This window comes from Diadema antillarum, unplaced genomic scaffold (assembly GCF_040938485.1).
Source record: "Diadema antillarum isolate AM-2024a unplaced genomic scaffold, OU_Dant_1.0 seq00002087_RagTag, whole genome shotgun sequence".
Classification (NCBI taxonomy): domain Eukaryota; kingdom Metazoa; phylum Echinodermata; class Echinoidea; order Diadematoida; family Diadematidae; genus Diadema; species Diadema antillarum.
The window spans coordinates 199,553-218,910 of record NW_027272733.1 but is presented as its reverse complement, the minus strand read 5'-3'; the positions used below and the strand labels follow the sequence as shown (position 1 = coordinate 218,910).

The 19,358-nt window shown below is 37.5% G+C and overlaps 1 protein-coding gene across 22 annotated transcripts in view; it reads right to left on the bottom strand.

The window, feature by feature from the left end:
* The window catches only part of LOC139713888 (uncharacterized), a 303,947-nt gene that overhangs the window by 110,930 nt on the left and 173,659 nt on the right, over nt 1–19,358 (bottom strand). For 21 of the 22 annotated variants that reach the window (XM_071625598.1, XM_071625599.1, XM_071625590.1 and 18 more), the window contains exons 4-6: nt 14,221–14,319; nt 7,841–7,939; nt 5,569–5,667 (exon numbers count right to left, since the gene is read on the bottom strand). In XM_071625598.1, coding sequence (XP_071481699.1) covers nt 5,569–5,667; nt 7,841–7,939; nt 14,221–14,319 — 297 coding nt within the window. Of the gene's footprint in view, nt 1–5,568; nt 5,668–7,840; nt 7,940–10,982; nt 11,023–14,220; nt 14,320–19,358 lie in introns of those variants that run through there. The other variant, XM_071625609.1, reaches the window with a different exon arrangement.

Here is a 19,358-nt window from a genome sequence, read left to right as displayed (position 1 = left end):
TTTAAATGATCTAATTCAATTATTCAGGGGTTTCTATTTTAACCCTCCACAGGAAACACACTTAATGTTGCCTGTAATTCACTCAGTATGCATTCTCGGTACTTGCATCATCATGCAGTATTCTGTAATCTGACAAGAACATCAAAAATCCAGTAGCTTCGCATCAATAATGCAAGTAGTTACGGCTTTAATCAGTTGTGCGACTGTAATCAGAGTAGAACAAAGCATGAAATAGAACAGTTCTTTATGAATGCTCTCTAAATATACTCTAAAACATGTGAATGCAACATGCTGTCAGAAAAGCAGAACACAATTCCTTCTTGTAGAGTATAAAAACACAAAGAAATTGTATTTGATAATAAATTGTGACTACACACATGTTTCAAATTCAACAGGACTTGGAAAACGTGAAAAACAAATACAAAAAGTCAAATTTTTTTTTTTCAAGTTAGCCAGTATCGAAGTTGGCAATAACAGATTTCAGTCAACACGTTCAAAACGGACATAAAACATAGAATTTGACAATAGTTGACAATTAAAAAGTACTTGACAGAGATTATAGACATAAAAGTAATTTTGACGGCTGAATATATGACTTGTTCCAAATGCTAAACAGACATTCTCACCAATTAGTGACCAACCTTTGACTCAATGCAGCTACCACCGGGATAATAGGGACACATGTGTCTCCTTCGGACTTTAAAGAATGTTTCAATCTATTTCACAAGTTGCTGTCTGCAACCTCCTGCTGAAAGCCCTCCCAACTGTCATGAATTCTAAACACATTTCACCTGAACATGAATGGCAGTCTCCAGATATCATTTCATTTCATGAAAAGTGAATGCCTCTTTAAATTTCCTTGTTTGACATTTCAAGTTGTCTTTCAGCAATGTCTATATCATAATGAGAAGGATGTTATGAAATAAAATTTATCAAAAGTTGTGATATCCCAAGACACACGGAGAACAGTTCTCTAAGTCCCAGGTTCTATAGACTGCATTGTAACTTTAACCCTGCCATGCCCAGGGACCCAGCTATATCTTGCCATGTGTGCGTTTGTTTGTTTTGTTTTGTTTTGTTGTGTCTTTTAAACCAGCATTCATTTATTCCTCCAAACTTGTTGTAAGCGTGCCTACTCAGATGTACATGTTGCAATGTGCCTCAGTCCGACAGGAAGGCCATGGCAATACAATAGTGATGGGGGGGGGGGGGGGGGATTAGGTAATCTCTATTCATTGACAATAAATTTCCAGAAAGAATTGTCTCAATCAGGGAAGAAATTACTCAAGTGGATATGCCAATCACTGAACAAAGCACTGTAAGGGTGAAAAAGGGATTCCTTGAAGAGGAAGAGGTATACACAATTTTGCATGTTTGTATATTCTCACTACACTTGGTTGAAGACCTTCGCCCCCTCTCCAGCTCCTAATAGCCAGATCTAGACCCCATTCCTTGCCCTTGGCCTACCAATAGGACCACACCCTATTAAGCTCAGAGGCCCCCCATGTAATTTCTAGCTACATTACACTAATAAACTTCACCCATCGGCCTTGCTGGTAATATGTCAAAATTCCTGCTGATTAGTAGCTTGTAGACACTCCTTCACAAAGCAGCATATGATATGAGTTTAAACACATTGGATTTATGTTTTTGAGGTCAAGATGGTGTTTTCATGTCTTACTTAATATTGCTTTGATACAATGATTTCATTTTTTAGCTGTTTCCAGATGTACAGTTGAGGTGATAGTGCAATGTAAGGAAAGAGTGTATTTCACAGCCTCTATTAATTGTAAATGGTAGAGACAATTTAATGAAAGAATGAATAAATGCAAATAAGCACCGACGATAAATAAAATTATCTTTCATCTTGATGAAATAATTAATATACTTTTGTACTTTAAAAAAAAATCAGAAGGAAAAAAAAAATGAAATCAAGACACATGGTTATCCGAGATTACTTGTACGCTTGTGATTCTTCATGAGCTGTAGTGATCGTACCAATCATGATAAAATAGTGATTTGATCAAAGATGAAAGTGGCTTATTCAAGATACATGTGATGCTGGCATTAGTATAAATTTCATATTTCTTTGTGGAAGGATATTAATCACCCTAACACAACCCTTACCAAAGATGATAACAAAGCAAAAATGTTAACACTTGCAAAATATCCTACTGATGAAAAGATTGCCAAACCAAAAATAATTTAAAAAAACACCCACACCAAATATGAATGGTTTTGATTGCATATTTTATAAATAATGCTTGAAAAGACTGCAGAAATAAGGAGCGCTGCTACAATTGGAATTTAAGAGATGCTGCCATGCAAAACTGGAGCAAAGCACTTGATAGATAAACAAGTATGAGTAGTAAGGCAGAATTTAGATATTTCGTTTGTTTGAAAGGGAGGACAATGGACAGATGTAGCCAACAGACTTTGCATACACAGCACGGGAAAGATATATTCTGAAAAAAAAACCACGAAACAGATTAAAATCAAATTTCAAAAGCTATGTCGATTCTTTTTTTAATTTGACCTTCCTGTTTTGAATGTAATACAGTAACATCTATACAAAGCATATGTTATTGGTGTCTATGGAGAAGAGGAGAGGGGGTGAATATTTTTTCACGTAGATAGAGCGCAAGAGCCGAACAGTTTTGGAAACATATATTTGTCTGAAAGAACACAGGAGCAAATGGTACATATTGGATGAGGCAAGAACAGCTACAATACACCTGAACAAGTCTACCGCTAATCTCTTCTTCATCATCAAGCTCTGATCTTACTGATTTTCGAAGCACACTATGTATGTTGGCACTGGATTCTAAGCCTCATGTTATTTCTCAGAAACATAATACGTTCTTAAAGCTCAGATGATTTGTCCTATCAATTATCTCTCTGCATCTTGGGTATTGTGATAAATTTCAAATTAATTGTAATCAACTTCCTAGAACATAGTTTTTTGTTATGACCTCTACAGGTAAAGTTGACTGTATTCTTATCAGGTGTGTGGCTGCTGTAAAACAGAATCTTTCTAGCGTGTAATGAGAGCAATAGATATTGTGTTTCAATTATCAACGAAGAAGTTTAAACTGTTGTGTTTTTTTAATATATCTTGCCTTTAACATACATTGTACATATTTAATTTGTAACTTTGTAAACAAGCATTCTGAAAGACCATTGATGATAGAATAAGTGCAAAGAAAAAAAGTATATGGCAGCTGAAATTCTCAGATGTAGAATGAGTTAATGCAGTGAAAAATTAATAAATTAATAAATCAAGAACCTACGCAAAATCTTTATTCATTTGGAACACAAAAGCTTTCAAAGTAATGTTTACAAGCAAATACCTATTATGAGATATCTCATTAAAGAGAAAAGAAGATTTTACAATGACATTATGACACACGGCACACTTCAACAGAACACACACATACACACAGACACACAAGAGCTCTGCTGCACTGCACAGACCACAGTTTGAAATACACACATACTACCAAGGTTTCACATTCACACATTCAAAATGAACATTAAAAGGGCTCCTACACTATAAACATACCAATATTATGATTTTAATTATGAAATGTCAGTTACTTTACCCTGGGCTTATATGCGTCATGAACTTACAATCAAACTACATCGATATTACTACTGAACAAAAAAGGTTCTAAATGACGAAATGTTTCAATAAGAATTGTGCGTGTGATATTTTAGATACAATATTTTCTGTATATCATTCCCATTACAATCTAGATAAAATGGTGCAAGAAATACATCTCATTCCATTACAAAGCTACTGAAACATTAGTTTTAAAAAAACATACAAACACATGATATATTGGGTAGTCGCCCATGATTCTGTGCATTTTGCCATTTTTGTGGTTGCCTGTTACACCAGACAACTGCCTATTGACAAATGGAAAGGCAAGTCTTACAACAAATTTCACCTGCAATATTTCTGAAAGTCATTGCCATAGCAGAACACAAAAGAATGACCTATGCATTATCCCCACTAGCCTCCTCTCTTCAAGGAAATCTTGTGCCTGTTTTACGGTATGATTTAACCCGTTGAGGATGAGTCCTGAGTATACTCGGGCAGGCTGTGTGTATGAGAAATGCATGTTGTAGCAAAATCAGCCCATCCTCAACGGGTTAATTTCCATGCACACTGTTTTCTTGCTTTCTCATGTACATATCATTGAGAAAGTTCTAAATAGCAACTCACTGAAGAGTAACATTTATTCTTTAAAAAAAAAAAAATCAGCCTCATAATTTGATTTTACACCAGATCAAATTTACATACACAGAAGTATGTGCATGGGACCATGCAATAAGAAATGAAAGGATTGCTGACTCAACTCTGCTTATTGGTTATCTGTTTTTTTCCCAGGGATGCCAGGATATCACTCAAAACTTGAAATAAGATCTGACAATGTGAGGGGGAGGGGGAGGCAGAAGAAGGCTGCCTCGACTCTTTTACCCTAAAACAGGGATATCTTCTGAAAATTAGGACTATCGCTAATCTATAAACACTAAGCCTGCACATTAATGGGATTTATACTGTATGCAACACAAACCTGTAATGCCACATGGATTAGTATTCATGTCTTCCTTAACAAGAAATCTCACATCTCAGATTACCTATAACGGCTGCTAATCTCACTTCCCCTACCCTTCATCCCCTCTTACTCAAGTTTTGAAATCAGTAACGACCCTTCGCTGAACCTAGATTTGACTGGCTGGATACTTATGTCATCAAGTTACAGAAAATGAAAATGATTTGAAAACAACGACACTAAACCTTATGGAAAACTTCAATACCTACTCTCACACACTTTTTGTTTGTTTGACTTTCATGCTGAAAGTGTAGGTCAAATTGTTTCCAAAGCCCTTCTGCTATGGCAAAATGACTCTTAGCCACAAATGCTGTTCTATTTTTTCCAGTGACTTTTTACATCAACTGACAATTGGCACAGAAGCATGGTAGCTACTATTCAGTTCTCAATGTTACTGAGGAATGGATAATGAATTAGAAATGATGACGAGGAGCATATGTGACATCATCAGATTAAAAACTAGCATGAATATTTGGTGCATGGCAATTTTCTTTTCAGCAGCAAAGTTAGACAAACAAAATGAAATTATGATTAGTGGATCAATGCTCCCTGTACCACACTGAAATAGTCTACAGCCGCAAAAAGGGAACAATGTAACATGAGTCTTCAATAGCAAAAACTTTTTGTTTTGTTCCCAGTTCCCTGACTATTTTCCCTAACTCACACATAATTTCAATTTATCCTGGTATGTATAAAAATAATGAGTACTGTGTACATTTAGTTTGGTATTAGATCAGACAAATAGGATAACTCTGCCAGATAAAAAAGGAAAAAAAAAGGGCTTACAGTATTTTCAGGATATTAAATTTACTCAACTTTGTGTTACAGGGAGCATTGGTATAATGGTCAAAGTTAAAAACAAACAAAACAAAAAGTCATCCTGCAAAGTTTCAAATTTGTTTGAATGATGCAAAGCATTCTTTGTACAGGTCTGTGATTGGCCACTTACCTCAGTAGCAAGGTTTTGATTGGCTCCATTGGCCAACAGGAATTTGACGACTTTGACATGGTTCTCCTGAGCAGCCATGTAGAGGGGTGTGAATCCATTCTATGGGTGGGTGATGTAAGAAGGCAAAATATGGTCACACATGAGCATGTACATTTCAGTCATAAGCAGCCAAATATGCAAGATTACATGTCATTTCATAATGAACCACTATAACAGAAGCAATACTACACTCTCAAATGCTGCTTTCTATCAGAAAAAGAACATTCTTTAATGACTTGGTTACCATTGAAGTGAATAAATGATAACTTCTTTCGGTGAATTTCTTTTCCTTTCCATGATGTGGAACATTTACCAGGAATGCATCGATCATGTGGCAGGTGATTTAAATACAATAAAAGCATAGAGGCAGTGGGGCTCACTTGCCCAAGGTTGTGTTGAAACAGAACTGAGAATAGCAGATGCGTGACTGTGCATCCCTACACCAACAAAGAGTAGCAACGCAGATACATCTGTGATCATACAAATGAGAGTGGTGCCATTTTTACCACATATATGGTTACATTGTAAACAGCACTGTACTATTCTGAGAGCTGCAAAAGCATATTTTTTCATTTAAAAGAATAGTATTTTTCACAAAACATAATGTAGGTATGGTTGGCAAAAAAAGGTCAAAATACAGTAATACTGAAGAAAAAAAAAAATCAATGGTTGGCCTCTCTGTGTAATCTACGGGAATATTACCTGTAAAAATGAAGGGGGAGTGGCTTTGAATTATACAATGGCTCACAGAGCACTGTACAAAGGGTTACAGAAAGATTTAAACCCACTGCTTAACGGGTAAATGGTCAACCATGCATTAACTCTATAGGGAAATGATATAATATTGGGAGTAACAGGTTGATACTGATTACATGGGTCTTATATGCAAACATGGAATAATTCCTGTTGTAGAAATTTTTATAAACTTTGCATTTAACTGAATTATCATGAAAATGAGAATGCATAAGTCAAGCTACATGACTTTTGATTATTTTAATTCATCACGTCCCATCAATCACAATTCGATATTTTTTTCAATCTTTCTGTTATAATTTTCACTTTAGTTTCTTAGCATTTGATACAATTTCATCTTCCATTTGATCCCTTGGTTCTTCGTACATAATTGCGAAGTCACCAAAAAGTCTCTTAATCACTAAATCTATAATTGATTCTTGAATTTGGAACACATTTGAGAAGATTAATTTTTCTGTTTCTCTCTCTCAAAGTGACAAATTTTTGTTGATTTCTTTCTGACTTTGTTGCAAATTTAATGAACTTGACCAGTTATATCTAATCTGTCTCTTATATAAGATATGCCATGAAATTCACAGGTGCCAATGTAATGATGACAATATACTAATTTCTGTGGCAAATTTCCCAAGAACTTCATGACCTATGGGTGAATTATGACAAAATATTCCTTTGGTAGCATACACCTTTAGACATTGCATGTTCATATTAGCACTTTTGCAATTGCAAACAAAAAAAAAGGTCAATATCACAACTTTAATATCTTCTGCTGATAGTTCAGCCATATTGATACATTTACATTGAACAGTCCAGGTACATAGGCATCTGTACAATAATGATGACAGAAGTGCATGTTGTCGTGACTTGAACACTCAAGAAAATAAAGCAGCGTTTGCATGCAAATTGGCAACATCTCTTTTGGGTGTGTCCTGTGAAGGAAAAGCAGTGGTGTATATAGGTAGCATGGGTTTGCTGGACTACACTACTACTCTAAAGGACCATCGAACAACAGAACAAGCTGAACACTTTGCCACCAAACTTTACATAACTACAAGGCATTTGGTGCACAATTTAGATAAAGAGGTGTGTTGCCAATTTGCAGATATATCTTTTCACTTCACCAATCAACCATTTACCATTCTCTTCTTCTGTACTCCCTGAAAACTTTCCTAGCTAAGTAATGTCATGTTCATTCTTTCTTTCTTTCTTTTTTAGGTGGGGGGAGGGGAGGGGAGGGATATGGGCAAAACAAGACAAGCAAAACATGCATTTTATCGTATCATAAGGGCATTTCTTTTTTACCAAACTGAAATCAACAATGAGTTCTTCATATCTTGCCAAAATTTCTAATCGTTCCTAGAGGTTTAACATAGAGGTGAAGTGATGCTGTTTTTTGCTCATGCTGCTCATACACACGAGGTGACTTTTTCTTGAGAAGAGGTCAACGTCATTAGCCCTGCACTTCTCTCACCAGGCATTTTACCTGCGACTGGACATTGACGTTGGCATTGAACTGGACAAGCACGCTAACGATGTCCTCTTGGCCGGCCAGCGATGCAATGTGGAGGGCGGTGTTGCCTTTCTGTTGGTTGATTAAAAGAAATGGAAGGGAAAAAAACAACAACAGAGAAAATAAGCTCAGTAACTTACCATACCAAGATGACAAGGTAAATATGATTTCTTCTCACAGGATATGTTGTCAATCCTCTGGTATAAGGGTAAAAGTTTTTTAGTAGCACATGGCTTCCACGATTGATTCTGAATCATTTCTTTACTTTGTTAACATACCTGTAACAAAATATTTTCAAAGTCAATAAAAAATCAGAAAAAAGAATAATGAATACAAATTCAGAATGAAATCAATACTTATACATGTGCTAGCTGAAAAAAAAAGAATTTTTAATCAAATTTGCTAATAAATGAGAAATTTTGGCACAGGAAAAGTAGCAAGCTTGTTACAAGGAAAAAAATCTTTGGGAAAAGAAACAACTCATGTGCATAACAGAGCAGACAAATGATGTCTTTGATGAGAAGAGTGAACTCTTAATGCAAACTAGCCTCATCCCTTGCTCACTGTAACTGCACTTCATGCAGGTTACATAATATGTCACCCATGCATACTATATCACTTACCTGATAGCACGACTATTTGCAGTGTGAAGATATGAATACTTACTATAACATTTGGTGGATGTAAAAAAAAAAAGGAAAGTATGCATTTTTGTGCGTTGATGTTGGTGTTTGTTTTTTTTTTGATAATTTTTTTTTCTTCACCAAGCAAAAGTACTTTGATATGAGATATGATTCACCTACCAATGACCCCAATCATCAAAAAGTAGTCATGGCAATTGTTAGTAAACTATTTTAAGCATGTACCCATGTAATTCAAGTGAAGTTGAAAGCAAAAGCAAAACTTTTTAACACATCTACTATAGATGGTTTCCAGGATTCTTCTATCATATGTATCTGATGCCAATACATGTCCCTTTGAGGTACAACATCCTCTGTCCCAAAGGTATGAAGAGCATGTTCCCCATCAAGGGGATTAACTTGGCACCCCTAATACAGGAACCTGGTGGCCTGTGTAGTAAGTCCATGGTGATTTCAGAATTTAGTATGAAACGGGTTAAGATATAGTGCCCTCTGCCTTAAAGGCATGAAGACCAAATTCCTTGTCAAAGAGGATTGATTTGATGACCAGTTGCCCTTACTGCTGCTGGACATCAGCTGTTCTCTTCTGCTCCACCCCCGACTAAATGCAAGGCTCGTGGCAAATGATATGAAGATCAATGACTGCCTGGACTGCACTGATCAAATTGTCAAACGTTCCACACTATGACATTGGGGTACTATTACCATGTTCATGATTCAACACTATCAAAAAAAGAAAACCTTCAGAAAAAGTATGACATTTGTGAATGTCTAAAGAAGTTTTAGTCTGTGATGAGTCAAACAAAACAGAAGCACATATGATAGATACATGGATACAATATTTGAAAAGCAATCAAGTTTTCTAATCTTGACATGTAGTCTTGACATGAATGGAAATATAATGACAATCTTTTAATACATCAGTAATCCTAAATACATATGCCAAAAAATCCTGGATACTCTCACTGTCTCGCAATTGAATGGGCTGTAGGTCATATGACACTTTTGGTCACAATTGATGATAAGTACTATTAATGGATTTCCATTAAGAAAAGAGAAAAATATCAAAATTAGATATCTAGCATCATTCGATAGTCATACTTGACAAGAAATGAATGAATTATATTTCTCTGTAAAAAAAAAATATATATATATAGCACATTTTATGAAAAAAAAAAGAAATGCAGTATGTTCATTTCTAATAAATGTGAAAGATGACATTGTGTTCTGTTCTTTTTTTATAAAGAGAGTTTATGCTAAATAAAAACAATTCATTCACATCAAAATCAGTCAAAGGAGCGAAGGTGGGAGAATATGACATGAAATGACAAGCATTTAAACACTCTATAAATTGTCTGATTTTACCATAATTTTTAGACATTGCCAGCCACATGACGAGTATAAAATACCTTGCCTTTCAAACAAATTCACAGTGTGTACTTTTGAGAAATAGACTGGTCTTGCATCTTTTGATTTGTTGTTGTTGTTGTTGTTGACAACTTTCACTCAAAATGACTCGCTCAATTGGTGGATTTTTGACAGGCAACTATCACATCAATCTCAGTATCAGTTTCTACTACAGGGATGGACAGTAGCACATAGTGTGTAATGATTTTTTTTTTCAAACATTCTCTGCACTCATCAATGAATGTTGGGCATGTTGAGAATTTCGAATTGGAGTGAAAACTTTACTAGATGAATTGAGTTAGATATTGTTTATGTGTGAATGGGATATTGATGCAGCCACATATTATCAAGAGAGATACTAGGATTTACCTGACAAAACTACTATGTTTTGAGGTATCAGAAAAGCATTTGAGCAAATGAGATATGAGATATTCTTGAGAGCAAAAATATCACTGAAGGTTGACACAATGCAAGAGTTTGAATCACTTTATACCTATTCTGAGTGAGTTTTCTGCAAGAATTGGTACGTGCCAAACATTTATGAGATGATATTGAGATACACTTTATGAGAAACATAAGAAACTATGGACATCTGGAATATTGCTCAATACTGTAAAATCCCTAGTCTTTTACCTTTACTTTAGATCACCTTATCATCAAGGGATCTTTTTTTAAAAATGATTAAATATCATACAGTTTATTAGAGGATAGTAGACTTCAGCATAGTAATGCAATCCTGCCATGTCCGAACACACGCAGGTGCAAAGATAATTGAATTTGACAAACCAATCGACTATGTAAACGTGATTTGTTTCGAATATGAGGCTCAGAAACGTGGCCTTGAAAGGTCAAGGTTTTGCATGTTAAAATGTCATTTAACAGTCTGATGGGAGAAATGACTATGGTGGAGTTACTGCTTTAATAAGCAAAAACAAACTCGACTACATGAGTAATGAAACACTCTAGCTTTCTTTGTTATTTCATGTGAAAAGTGAAGTATGAATTGCAGATTGGCAGCTGAGTGAAATGGTGGCAGAGTTTTCAAACTTTTTGAATTTGTTAGTTACTTTCAGTTCGAGTTTCCTTCCTGGGAGTCTAGGAATCTCAATTGTGACATCCTTATTCTGTTCAAGACATCAGAGATGAAGACAAAAACAAACCACAGACACAATATTGACAATGATTGTTAAGAATGTATGTCTACAGAATGGTTATGCTCATAATTTGTGATGTAATGTTAGTTTTGATCTCTTTGACTCATGCAAAATGAAATAAAAAGAAATTGAAATGTCACATCTACAGCTGATAAATTTTAATGAACAAATAAAAAGAACATAAGGCAGTGTTCTTTCATATGTCCTAAAATGCTGCCTTCTGTTTTCAGCATGCAACATTTAATACTGATTCATTTCCTCAGAATGCAAATAACATAGCCAGTCAGTTAGTTATTAAACTCATAAATTGAAGTTCACATAATCTGTAAAATAGCCTATCTATGGCTATTGTAATGAGGAGATGCGATAACCACTATGCTGTCAGAATCATGTAACTTTCATGACAATAAATGGAGTCAAAAGGGGCCTGAGCTTTCGATCCCAGCAGAATCTTCGTCAGAGGCAAATCCTGTAATGAAGATTCTGCTACGATCGAAAGCTCAGGCCCCTTTTGACTCCATTTCACTCCATTGGCTCGCCACTATTGGATAAACCGTTTTCAGCAGCTCTGTTTGTTTGTTTTTTTGTTTTTTTGCTAAAATTCATGACACTAAAGAAAAGAGACCTTGAACTTTATGTCACTCCACCTGAGGCAAACTACTGTATTTCAAAAATCTCCCTGATTCTGGGATTGGTGCAGGCCTCAAGGGCAACATCTTCTATATGGGGGTAATTCTAAGTGGGGGTAATAGGCCCTGCCCTAGGGACCCCCTGAGGGCATCACAACAATATGTACAAACTATGATCCCCCACTGATGATTCCTGCCAGGTTTGGTCAATATCCGGCTCCAGTTGCCTTAAAGATCAAAATGTCTAAAACTATCAAAATAAAATATGGCTGCCTAGATGTGAATATTTGCTAATTTGGTATATTTTGAGCCCTGCCACCTTTTGTAGAGACTATGATTCCCCACCCCCCTGCCCCATGAGTCCTGCCAAGTTGAGTTAAAATCCAGCCACTAGTTTCCCAGAAGAAGATGAAAGTGTGAAAAAGTTAAGGCATGAAAGAGGCTGGACAGTGACCAGTCACAATCCTTAGCTCACTTGAGCCCTTAGGCTCAGGTGCACTAATACATTGTACATGTTGCGGTTACATGCATCTGTTGACTGGTTGGTGGTGACTTTCGTCAAACGTGCTACTGTAAAAGTGGAAATTTTCGCGGTGTTGAAATTTTTGTGCATTTCGCGCAACTAGAAGCTAGTGCAAAAATAAAAGCATGCGAATATTTCTGCTTGTCATGCGCTCAAGTAGTTCATGTCTTGATTCAGAGGAATTAAAAACACAAACGTTTCTTATGCAGCCCAGCACGAAAAATTAGTCGCGCGAAAATATCCACTTTTACAGTATGCGAAACAAGTCAGACGGGATTACAACCTCTTATTTTCTATGAGTCTCGCACCCTATATCGTCAAAGACCCATGGGGAAAATGTATGTACGTTATTCCAGCATTTCTAGGGAACACACACAAATAAGATGAAATTTTGTTGTCATTTCTGTTTTATTCCAGGTCTTTGCACAGAGTTCAGCACTAGCATAGGAGGTTTTGTTTGTTGTTGTTTTTTTATAACTTCTCATTTCCTCAATGAGAGACTTTCCCCTGAACAAGATCCCAGGTCAGTGCAGTTCCCTTTTAGATCAAGCTGGGATCACATGAAGGTGTGTCAATGAAGGTCTCAGAAGTGTTTCAGTTTGTGCTGGTAATTTCAGAAAGCCTCCAAGTCCCCCACATCCTGGATGAACAAAAGTCTTGTGCACTTGAGTTTTAGTGTAATGACCTGGTGTCCTTATCACTTTCTGCCCCCATGGGATGATGACTTCTGATATTGCTATGACCCTGATATTTCTGAGCCAGAAATCATTATAGTGCTCACAAAGGACATGCACATGTGGGACTGAGCTTGGAGATACTGCTTGCTGCAATCAAGCATTATTTCATACAACCATGCTAGGCTATTAAGTGACTGTTTGAAACCTTGACATCTTTTTTGCTACATCATTTATCCAATGATGTCTAATAAAAATGCCTTTAAATCATACTTTGAAATTGAGTAGCGCTACAACTAAATATCTTTGATTAAACATCTCATGTTGATATTTCACGCATATGCAAAACTAATGAGAATACTTCGCAAAAAATAGTAGAAATTATCATAAACTGATGCCAGCTTTAAGCTCCTCTCAAGGCAGCACATTTCCTCTGCATTGTAGTGTTCAGAGTGCTAGAATGTAGTCTTACTTTAAAACATATCATTTACGGGTGGATATGCAGTATATGCATGATGCATATATATGCATTCCCATTGTTTTTCCTTGCAGTTGCTTTTCTCATTTTTGTTAATTCCTGAAATATGCTTTGCATTATGGGATGCCTAGCAGTATAAATACCAGCCATGAGTCTTTCTCCCAATGCACACAGCTCCTGAAAAGCAACAAATTAGGAGGACGGCGAGATACGGTAGCTACAGAGAGATTTCACAGATGGAACTCCGAAGAGGAAATACCCTTTAGGGTGCGCATCAAATGTGACTGCCTATCACATGTTGATTTTCTTCAATGAGGTCAGACAGAGTTCAGACCATCGATGGTTGACGTCATGAGCTTCAGCAGTGTACACTGCTCTTCAAATAAATCTCTTTTGTCAGTTACATGTGCAACTACAGTAGGAACCAGAATAGCATATTTGCTATTGTTGAGGCCTATAGTACTATATATGAAGCAACCTGCCAATTTTCATTTTCCCAAAAGAATCAACTATTATGGTTGCCAACATATTTCGGATTGATTTATAATTGTGGTTTACTTCTTATATCAAACAATGAATTTATTCACTATGACTAAAGATCACAAGTGACAAAAATATCAATGTTACGTTTAGCAATACAAGCATTTTTTTCTTAGAGGAAAAATGCCACTCAAATTACAATCAATTCAAGACTTGGCTCATCCTGTAATCAGTTGGTATTGACATACAATCAAAATGTATCTATAACCTTCATATGATGGGCTTTTTTTTTTCCATTGTGCGTGCGTAGTTATCAAAAAATTGTGAAAAAGAAAGCGGCAAAGGGGGGAAATGAGATGAAACTTACCTTTGTCGCAGCATCAACGTCTGCCCCCCTCTTCAGGAGTTCTGTGACGATGTTAAGATGACCCTCCTTGGAGCTAAGGTGAAGGGCATTCAGTCCATTCTGCAAGGAAAAGAGGGAAGTTGAGAAATCACAGGAGATTTTCATAAATGAAGCCCTTAAGAAAATGAATGACAATCTCGATTAAAAATCTATAAACATCTCGTTGGTACATATGTAGCTGTTGAATGTGCATCCACACCTTCTGTATTATGGGCAACACAATAACCTGGAAGTAAACCACTGCCTTACATGTAATAGTTTCTTATTTTCGTCACTGCTAACATCCCCACTTTGGTTATACAAAAGCATTGTTACCCTGTTACCATGATAACAGTACCTTGTTACCATGAAGTACACTCTCCTAGCTAGTTGGTATGTGTAGTGAAGAAGGCAGATGACTGAAGAATTTACAGGTTAGACACCTTTTGTTCAGAAAAAGGACTGTTCACTACAATGCCTGATAATTTATGATATCAAACAAAAATACCCCTTGGACATGTACATGTAAGAGGTACACTCCTGAGAAAAGCCTGGTCATTTTAGTTTTCCTAAAGATGAATGATGCTTCCTCAGCATTCAGCTCATATACTACTTACGGTATACACTTGCCGTATCCAAGCAACTGGAAATTAGGCCACTGGCAGTGCTGTTAACACACATGTTCGATTTAATCTTTCGGTAATGGTGGAATCAGAAAAGCCTTTACTGCACTGGTAGGCATTAGGAACCATTCACACTATTTGCTTGTGGTAGACTTGCAGCAGCTTTGCCCTTACAGTAGATCCTAATGGTAGAACACATATGGTTTCTGCAGGGGTTTGCAGTTGCTTTCACTGTACACAGACATGAGTAGCAAAACATTCCCTAGACACATATACCATGGTCGACTATACCTTGCATTTTGATGTAAACTACAAAAGGAGAACATTGCCTCCAACCATTTGAGGTTTTGCACATTTTGCATCAAAGCACATCTTACTCAAATCGAAAATGTACATAAGACATATAAATACATCCAGTCTCCATAACAATACCTGGTAATAGTGTTCGGTTGCGTGCAGGGTCATGAAAAAGTAGTTGTTTTTCAGTTTGTTCATATTTCTACTCTATCCTGTCTTATCACAAATATACAGACATTTGTGCCATCAGCCAATATCAACAAATTGTGACGCAAAGGTTTGTGATGTGCTTCAAATGGCATTATCAAAATTGTATACATGTGGGCTTTCAAAACTGATCTTGTTCGATCAAATTTATCGACGCACATGAACACTGCACAACACTGCATCTAGTGTAATGGTGCTATCTGATGCACAGTGCTCAGCAAAATTTCTAATGGCACCCTATTCCCATGGAAATGACATGTTCTGTGGGCTGCTGATAGCTATCACAAATGCCTACGGTTGCCAGCAGACGACACTCTCCTTGAAAGACACGGGATCGGTTGCTAGGCAAGATTCTATCAAAAAGCTTTCCTGTTGTTGTTGTTGTTTCCCTCTGTCTTTAGGATCAGAGGACTTTTCCCCACTGGAGAATAAAGGTCAGGTCATTGTTCACTTTGTCCGATGTAAAGAATGCTGCAAATGAATGCAAGTAGCTGATGTTTCTGAATAGATTCTTTATCTTTAAATCCTGCTCCAATTCACATAAACCTACGAAAAGCTGTCTTGGGTCCTTTGCAACTTTTCACAAATCTCAGATGCTATATGATATTGTTAATGCCATATCAATTCTTTCCAAATCCCCCCCCCCCCCCATCACAACTGGTGAAAAAGCTGTTGACAGCCATGATGATATGTGAAATATAACAAAATCTGTACAAGTTATCACGTCATGCTTTTAAAATGATTACTTATTGCAATATAATTAATAAAGAATGGTGCATTCAATATATTGCAAGTTATATGTCATCTCTGGTCATGTTTTGGGCAGGAGACAAATTCATGAATATTTCATATATACAGTTATAACATAGGTTGCTGATAACAATAAAAGAGAAAGTCTGCTCTATATAAACTACATAAAATACAGTAGCTATCAAGTGCATACCAGCAGTACTGCAATGTATTTGGCTGATGGCGGTGAAGCGAGTGGCTAGTCACTAGGCCATCAGGTAAAATAGCCATAAATATCAATATATTGGGAATTGACCATACCTAGACACATGATGAATAGTCATAAATTACAATCACAGTTTTTAAAGTTCCATGCCAACTGTGCCCCCCTTGTTTACTAGACTCTTCACTCATTTTCTTTTTTTTTTTCTTTTTTTTCTTTTTTTTTTTGGGGGGGGGAACACATTTTTGCAAAGTTTTCTGGAATGGGCAACCAATCTGGAGTTCATACGCCACCTCGTCATAGCAACCGTCTACGATGCCCTTGAGGAGGCAGGAGAAGATTTCATCCAGGATCCTCTGTTCCTCCTTCTGTCGCTCTGTCTGGAAGCGATAGATGGAGTACAATTCCGTCCGCGTCGTCGGAAAGCTGCACGGGCGCCCGTTTTTCATCTTCTGTGCTGGCATGCACGACTGCCGGTGGAGCAGGCTATTGGCCCGCGAGATTTCCAGTGATGTCATCTTATTCATCGTCGTTTGCTCTGGCCGCGGCAGTGCTACGCTCCCTGGATTCAGACCGATGTTGGACTGAAACGTTTCGTAGGCCTCGCAGATGACACGTTCAAGAAATACAACAAGCACACAGAGACAGAGGCCAAAAACAAAACACACAGTCGCAATATCGTTGAGCATACAGCTCTTTATGGCAACTGCTCTCTAGTCTTTTTTTATCTTTTTTTTTCTTTTAGAATAGCAATAGGAAGCTCAGCTTATCCAAAATGATGCTTTAAAATAATCACGAGTTGGCAGGAAATCATGGAATTATTCCAAATAAGTAATCCTCAGTAAGGCACATCGACGTGAAAGTACTTCGCATAAAGAGACAAAAAACATGAAAAAACAACGCTGCAGAGTCATCCAACTTGATTCTCTTCCACAAGGCACAGCAGGGAAGACAGTTTTGTATACATTGCAAGCTTTTCTTGACTTCACCTTCTTTGAATGCTGATGATGTATGTGATAAACATGGAACTTAATACATCTCCTGATTACAATGGGCCTTGTATCCCTCCTTGGCAAATCAGTCTATAGACAACTGCACCTAATTGATTCACAGCAATGCAAAGACTCACAGTAAATGCTCCACTAATTTGCCTGTTACCCACGTTGTCGTTAGTGTGTAAAAGTTCTCTCAGCTCACTGTTCATCAGCTGTTGTTCCTGCAGATGTGCAGAGATGAGCAAAAGCACGGCCGATTAAAACAGATCTCTCCTCCCAGTTGTGGTGCTCACGATTCTGCTCCTCAGTGTCATGGACGGCAAGCAGCTCAAAAAGTACAGCTCTTGACTTATTGATGACAGTCATGTGACTTTGACATGTGACCGTGTGATGATTTGGATATTTAAGTCTGAAGAGAAACCGCAGTGCTTCCTGAAGTATCACAAGCTAAGGTGCATTTATGTTTTCAACTGCAGGCACTTATGAAACATACAGCAAGTCACGATATTGACTCTCCCCCTTCCTATGAAAAATGTGGGCTGTGCTTTATGGCTTCCTCGGAACCGTGAAGCAAATACTTCCAGTCCCTCATCATCAGTAGGTAGCGACTGGTCTTAGTGCAGTTGTTTTAATGAGAAGAAAGAGGTCCAAACTTCCGCTGAGCCGGTTTTGGAGATGGTCACTGCACTGAGAGATTGGTGTTGAAAAAGGGAGGCTTATGCTGACAGGTGCTTTGTGAAAGGAGGGTGACAAATGATGATCAGAATACAACTGAAGGTGAAAAATGGTCTTCAGCAATGAGACAGCTGAATAATTTTCACAGACACTCCAAATAGATTTGAAAAGTCCAACAAAATGCAAAGGCCCAAGTATTGCAAATGAGGAGTATGCAAAAGAGTGAAATAAGGTGATCCCTTTCAGCTCTTGAAAACTGCAGATTGGCCTGTACCGATCAGTTTTCAGACTAGCCGACACCTCCTAAATCGCCATGTGATCGACCCTTGGCTACAGGTTCTTCCACGTGACAGAGTCTGGAGAGTGGAATCCGCAGTTCCTTGGAATCCTAAGCTTCTTCTTGCGTGTGTGTGTTGCCCCAAACGGCTGCACGGCACGCGCAGTCTGAGTTGGTTGAGACCTCGGCTGGGCAGAAACGAAATGCACCCGCACGCACACGTTGCAGACCCTGGCATCTTACCCCTTCCTGCTGGAACACGCGCAGCAGTGCATCTTGGGTAATTGGCGACTTCCCCCTACCCAGTGGTTCTGTGAATCATAACGACTTTGTTCCTAGGTGATACACAAAACACTGCAGCGTGGCTACTTCCTACGCACCATGTTGCCTGTAATCCAACGAATGACCCTTGTCGGTTTGAATGAGTTCTCTCACGCTTACATTTCACTGTTCTCCCTAACCTCCATGGCTTCCATAGACTGCTACTGCATAACCCATGCTAGCCACATACAGCTGAACCTACAAAAATATGATGGTCATTTATTGATCTTGCCGGGCAATGCTAACCACTTTTGTCAATTAAGTCAGCTAGATGGAAGACCTGGGCAAACAGAGCAATCAACATATGCAGATGAGGTCTGCCATAGAATTCTCTGCACAGCATTAATAAATGCCTCCTCCCCCCTCTTTAACATACAATGTACATCCAGCAAAATGAAATCAGCACACATACATATCAATGTTATAACTATTTCTCCCATATCAAAAAAGCAAAATCAGCACAGGGTCATACCCCATATGAATACAGAAAGCTTAATTACACAGACATCAAAATAATCCCATGTTTGCATAACCAATACCCTTTAAACAAAATCTCATAGTGTAACTATTAAAATTTCATATTTTTGGCCATCTTTGATGCTACATAGTATTTGTAATGGTGTTTCTATGGCAAGCCTTGCTACACTGTTGAGCATTATAGTGTCACTCCTTGTTCTGTAGGGAGGTCAAACCTATCCAATGACACTGTTTGTGTGTCTTGTGAGGGACGCTATTTTGAGATTACAGTTGGCTATTTTTGATACCACAAAACA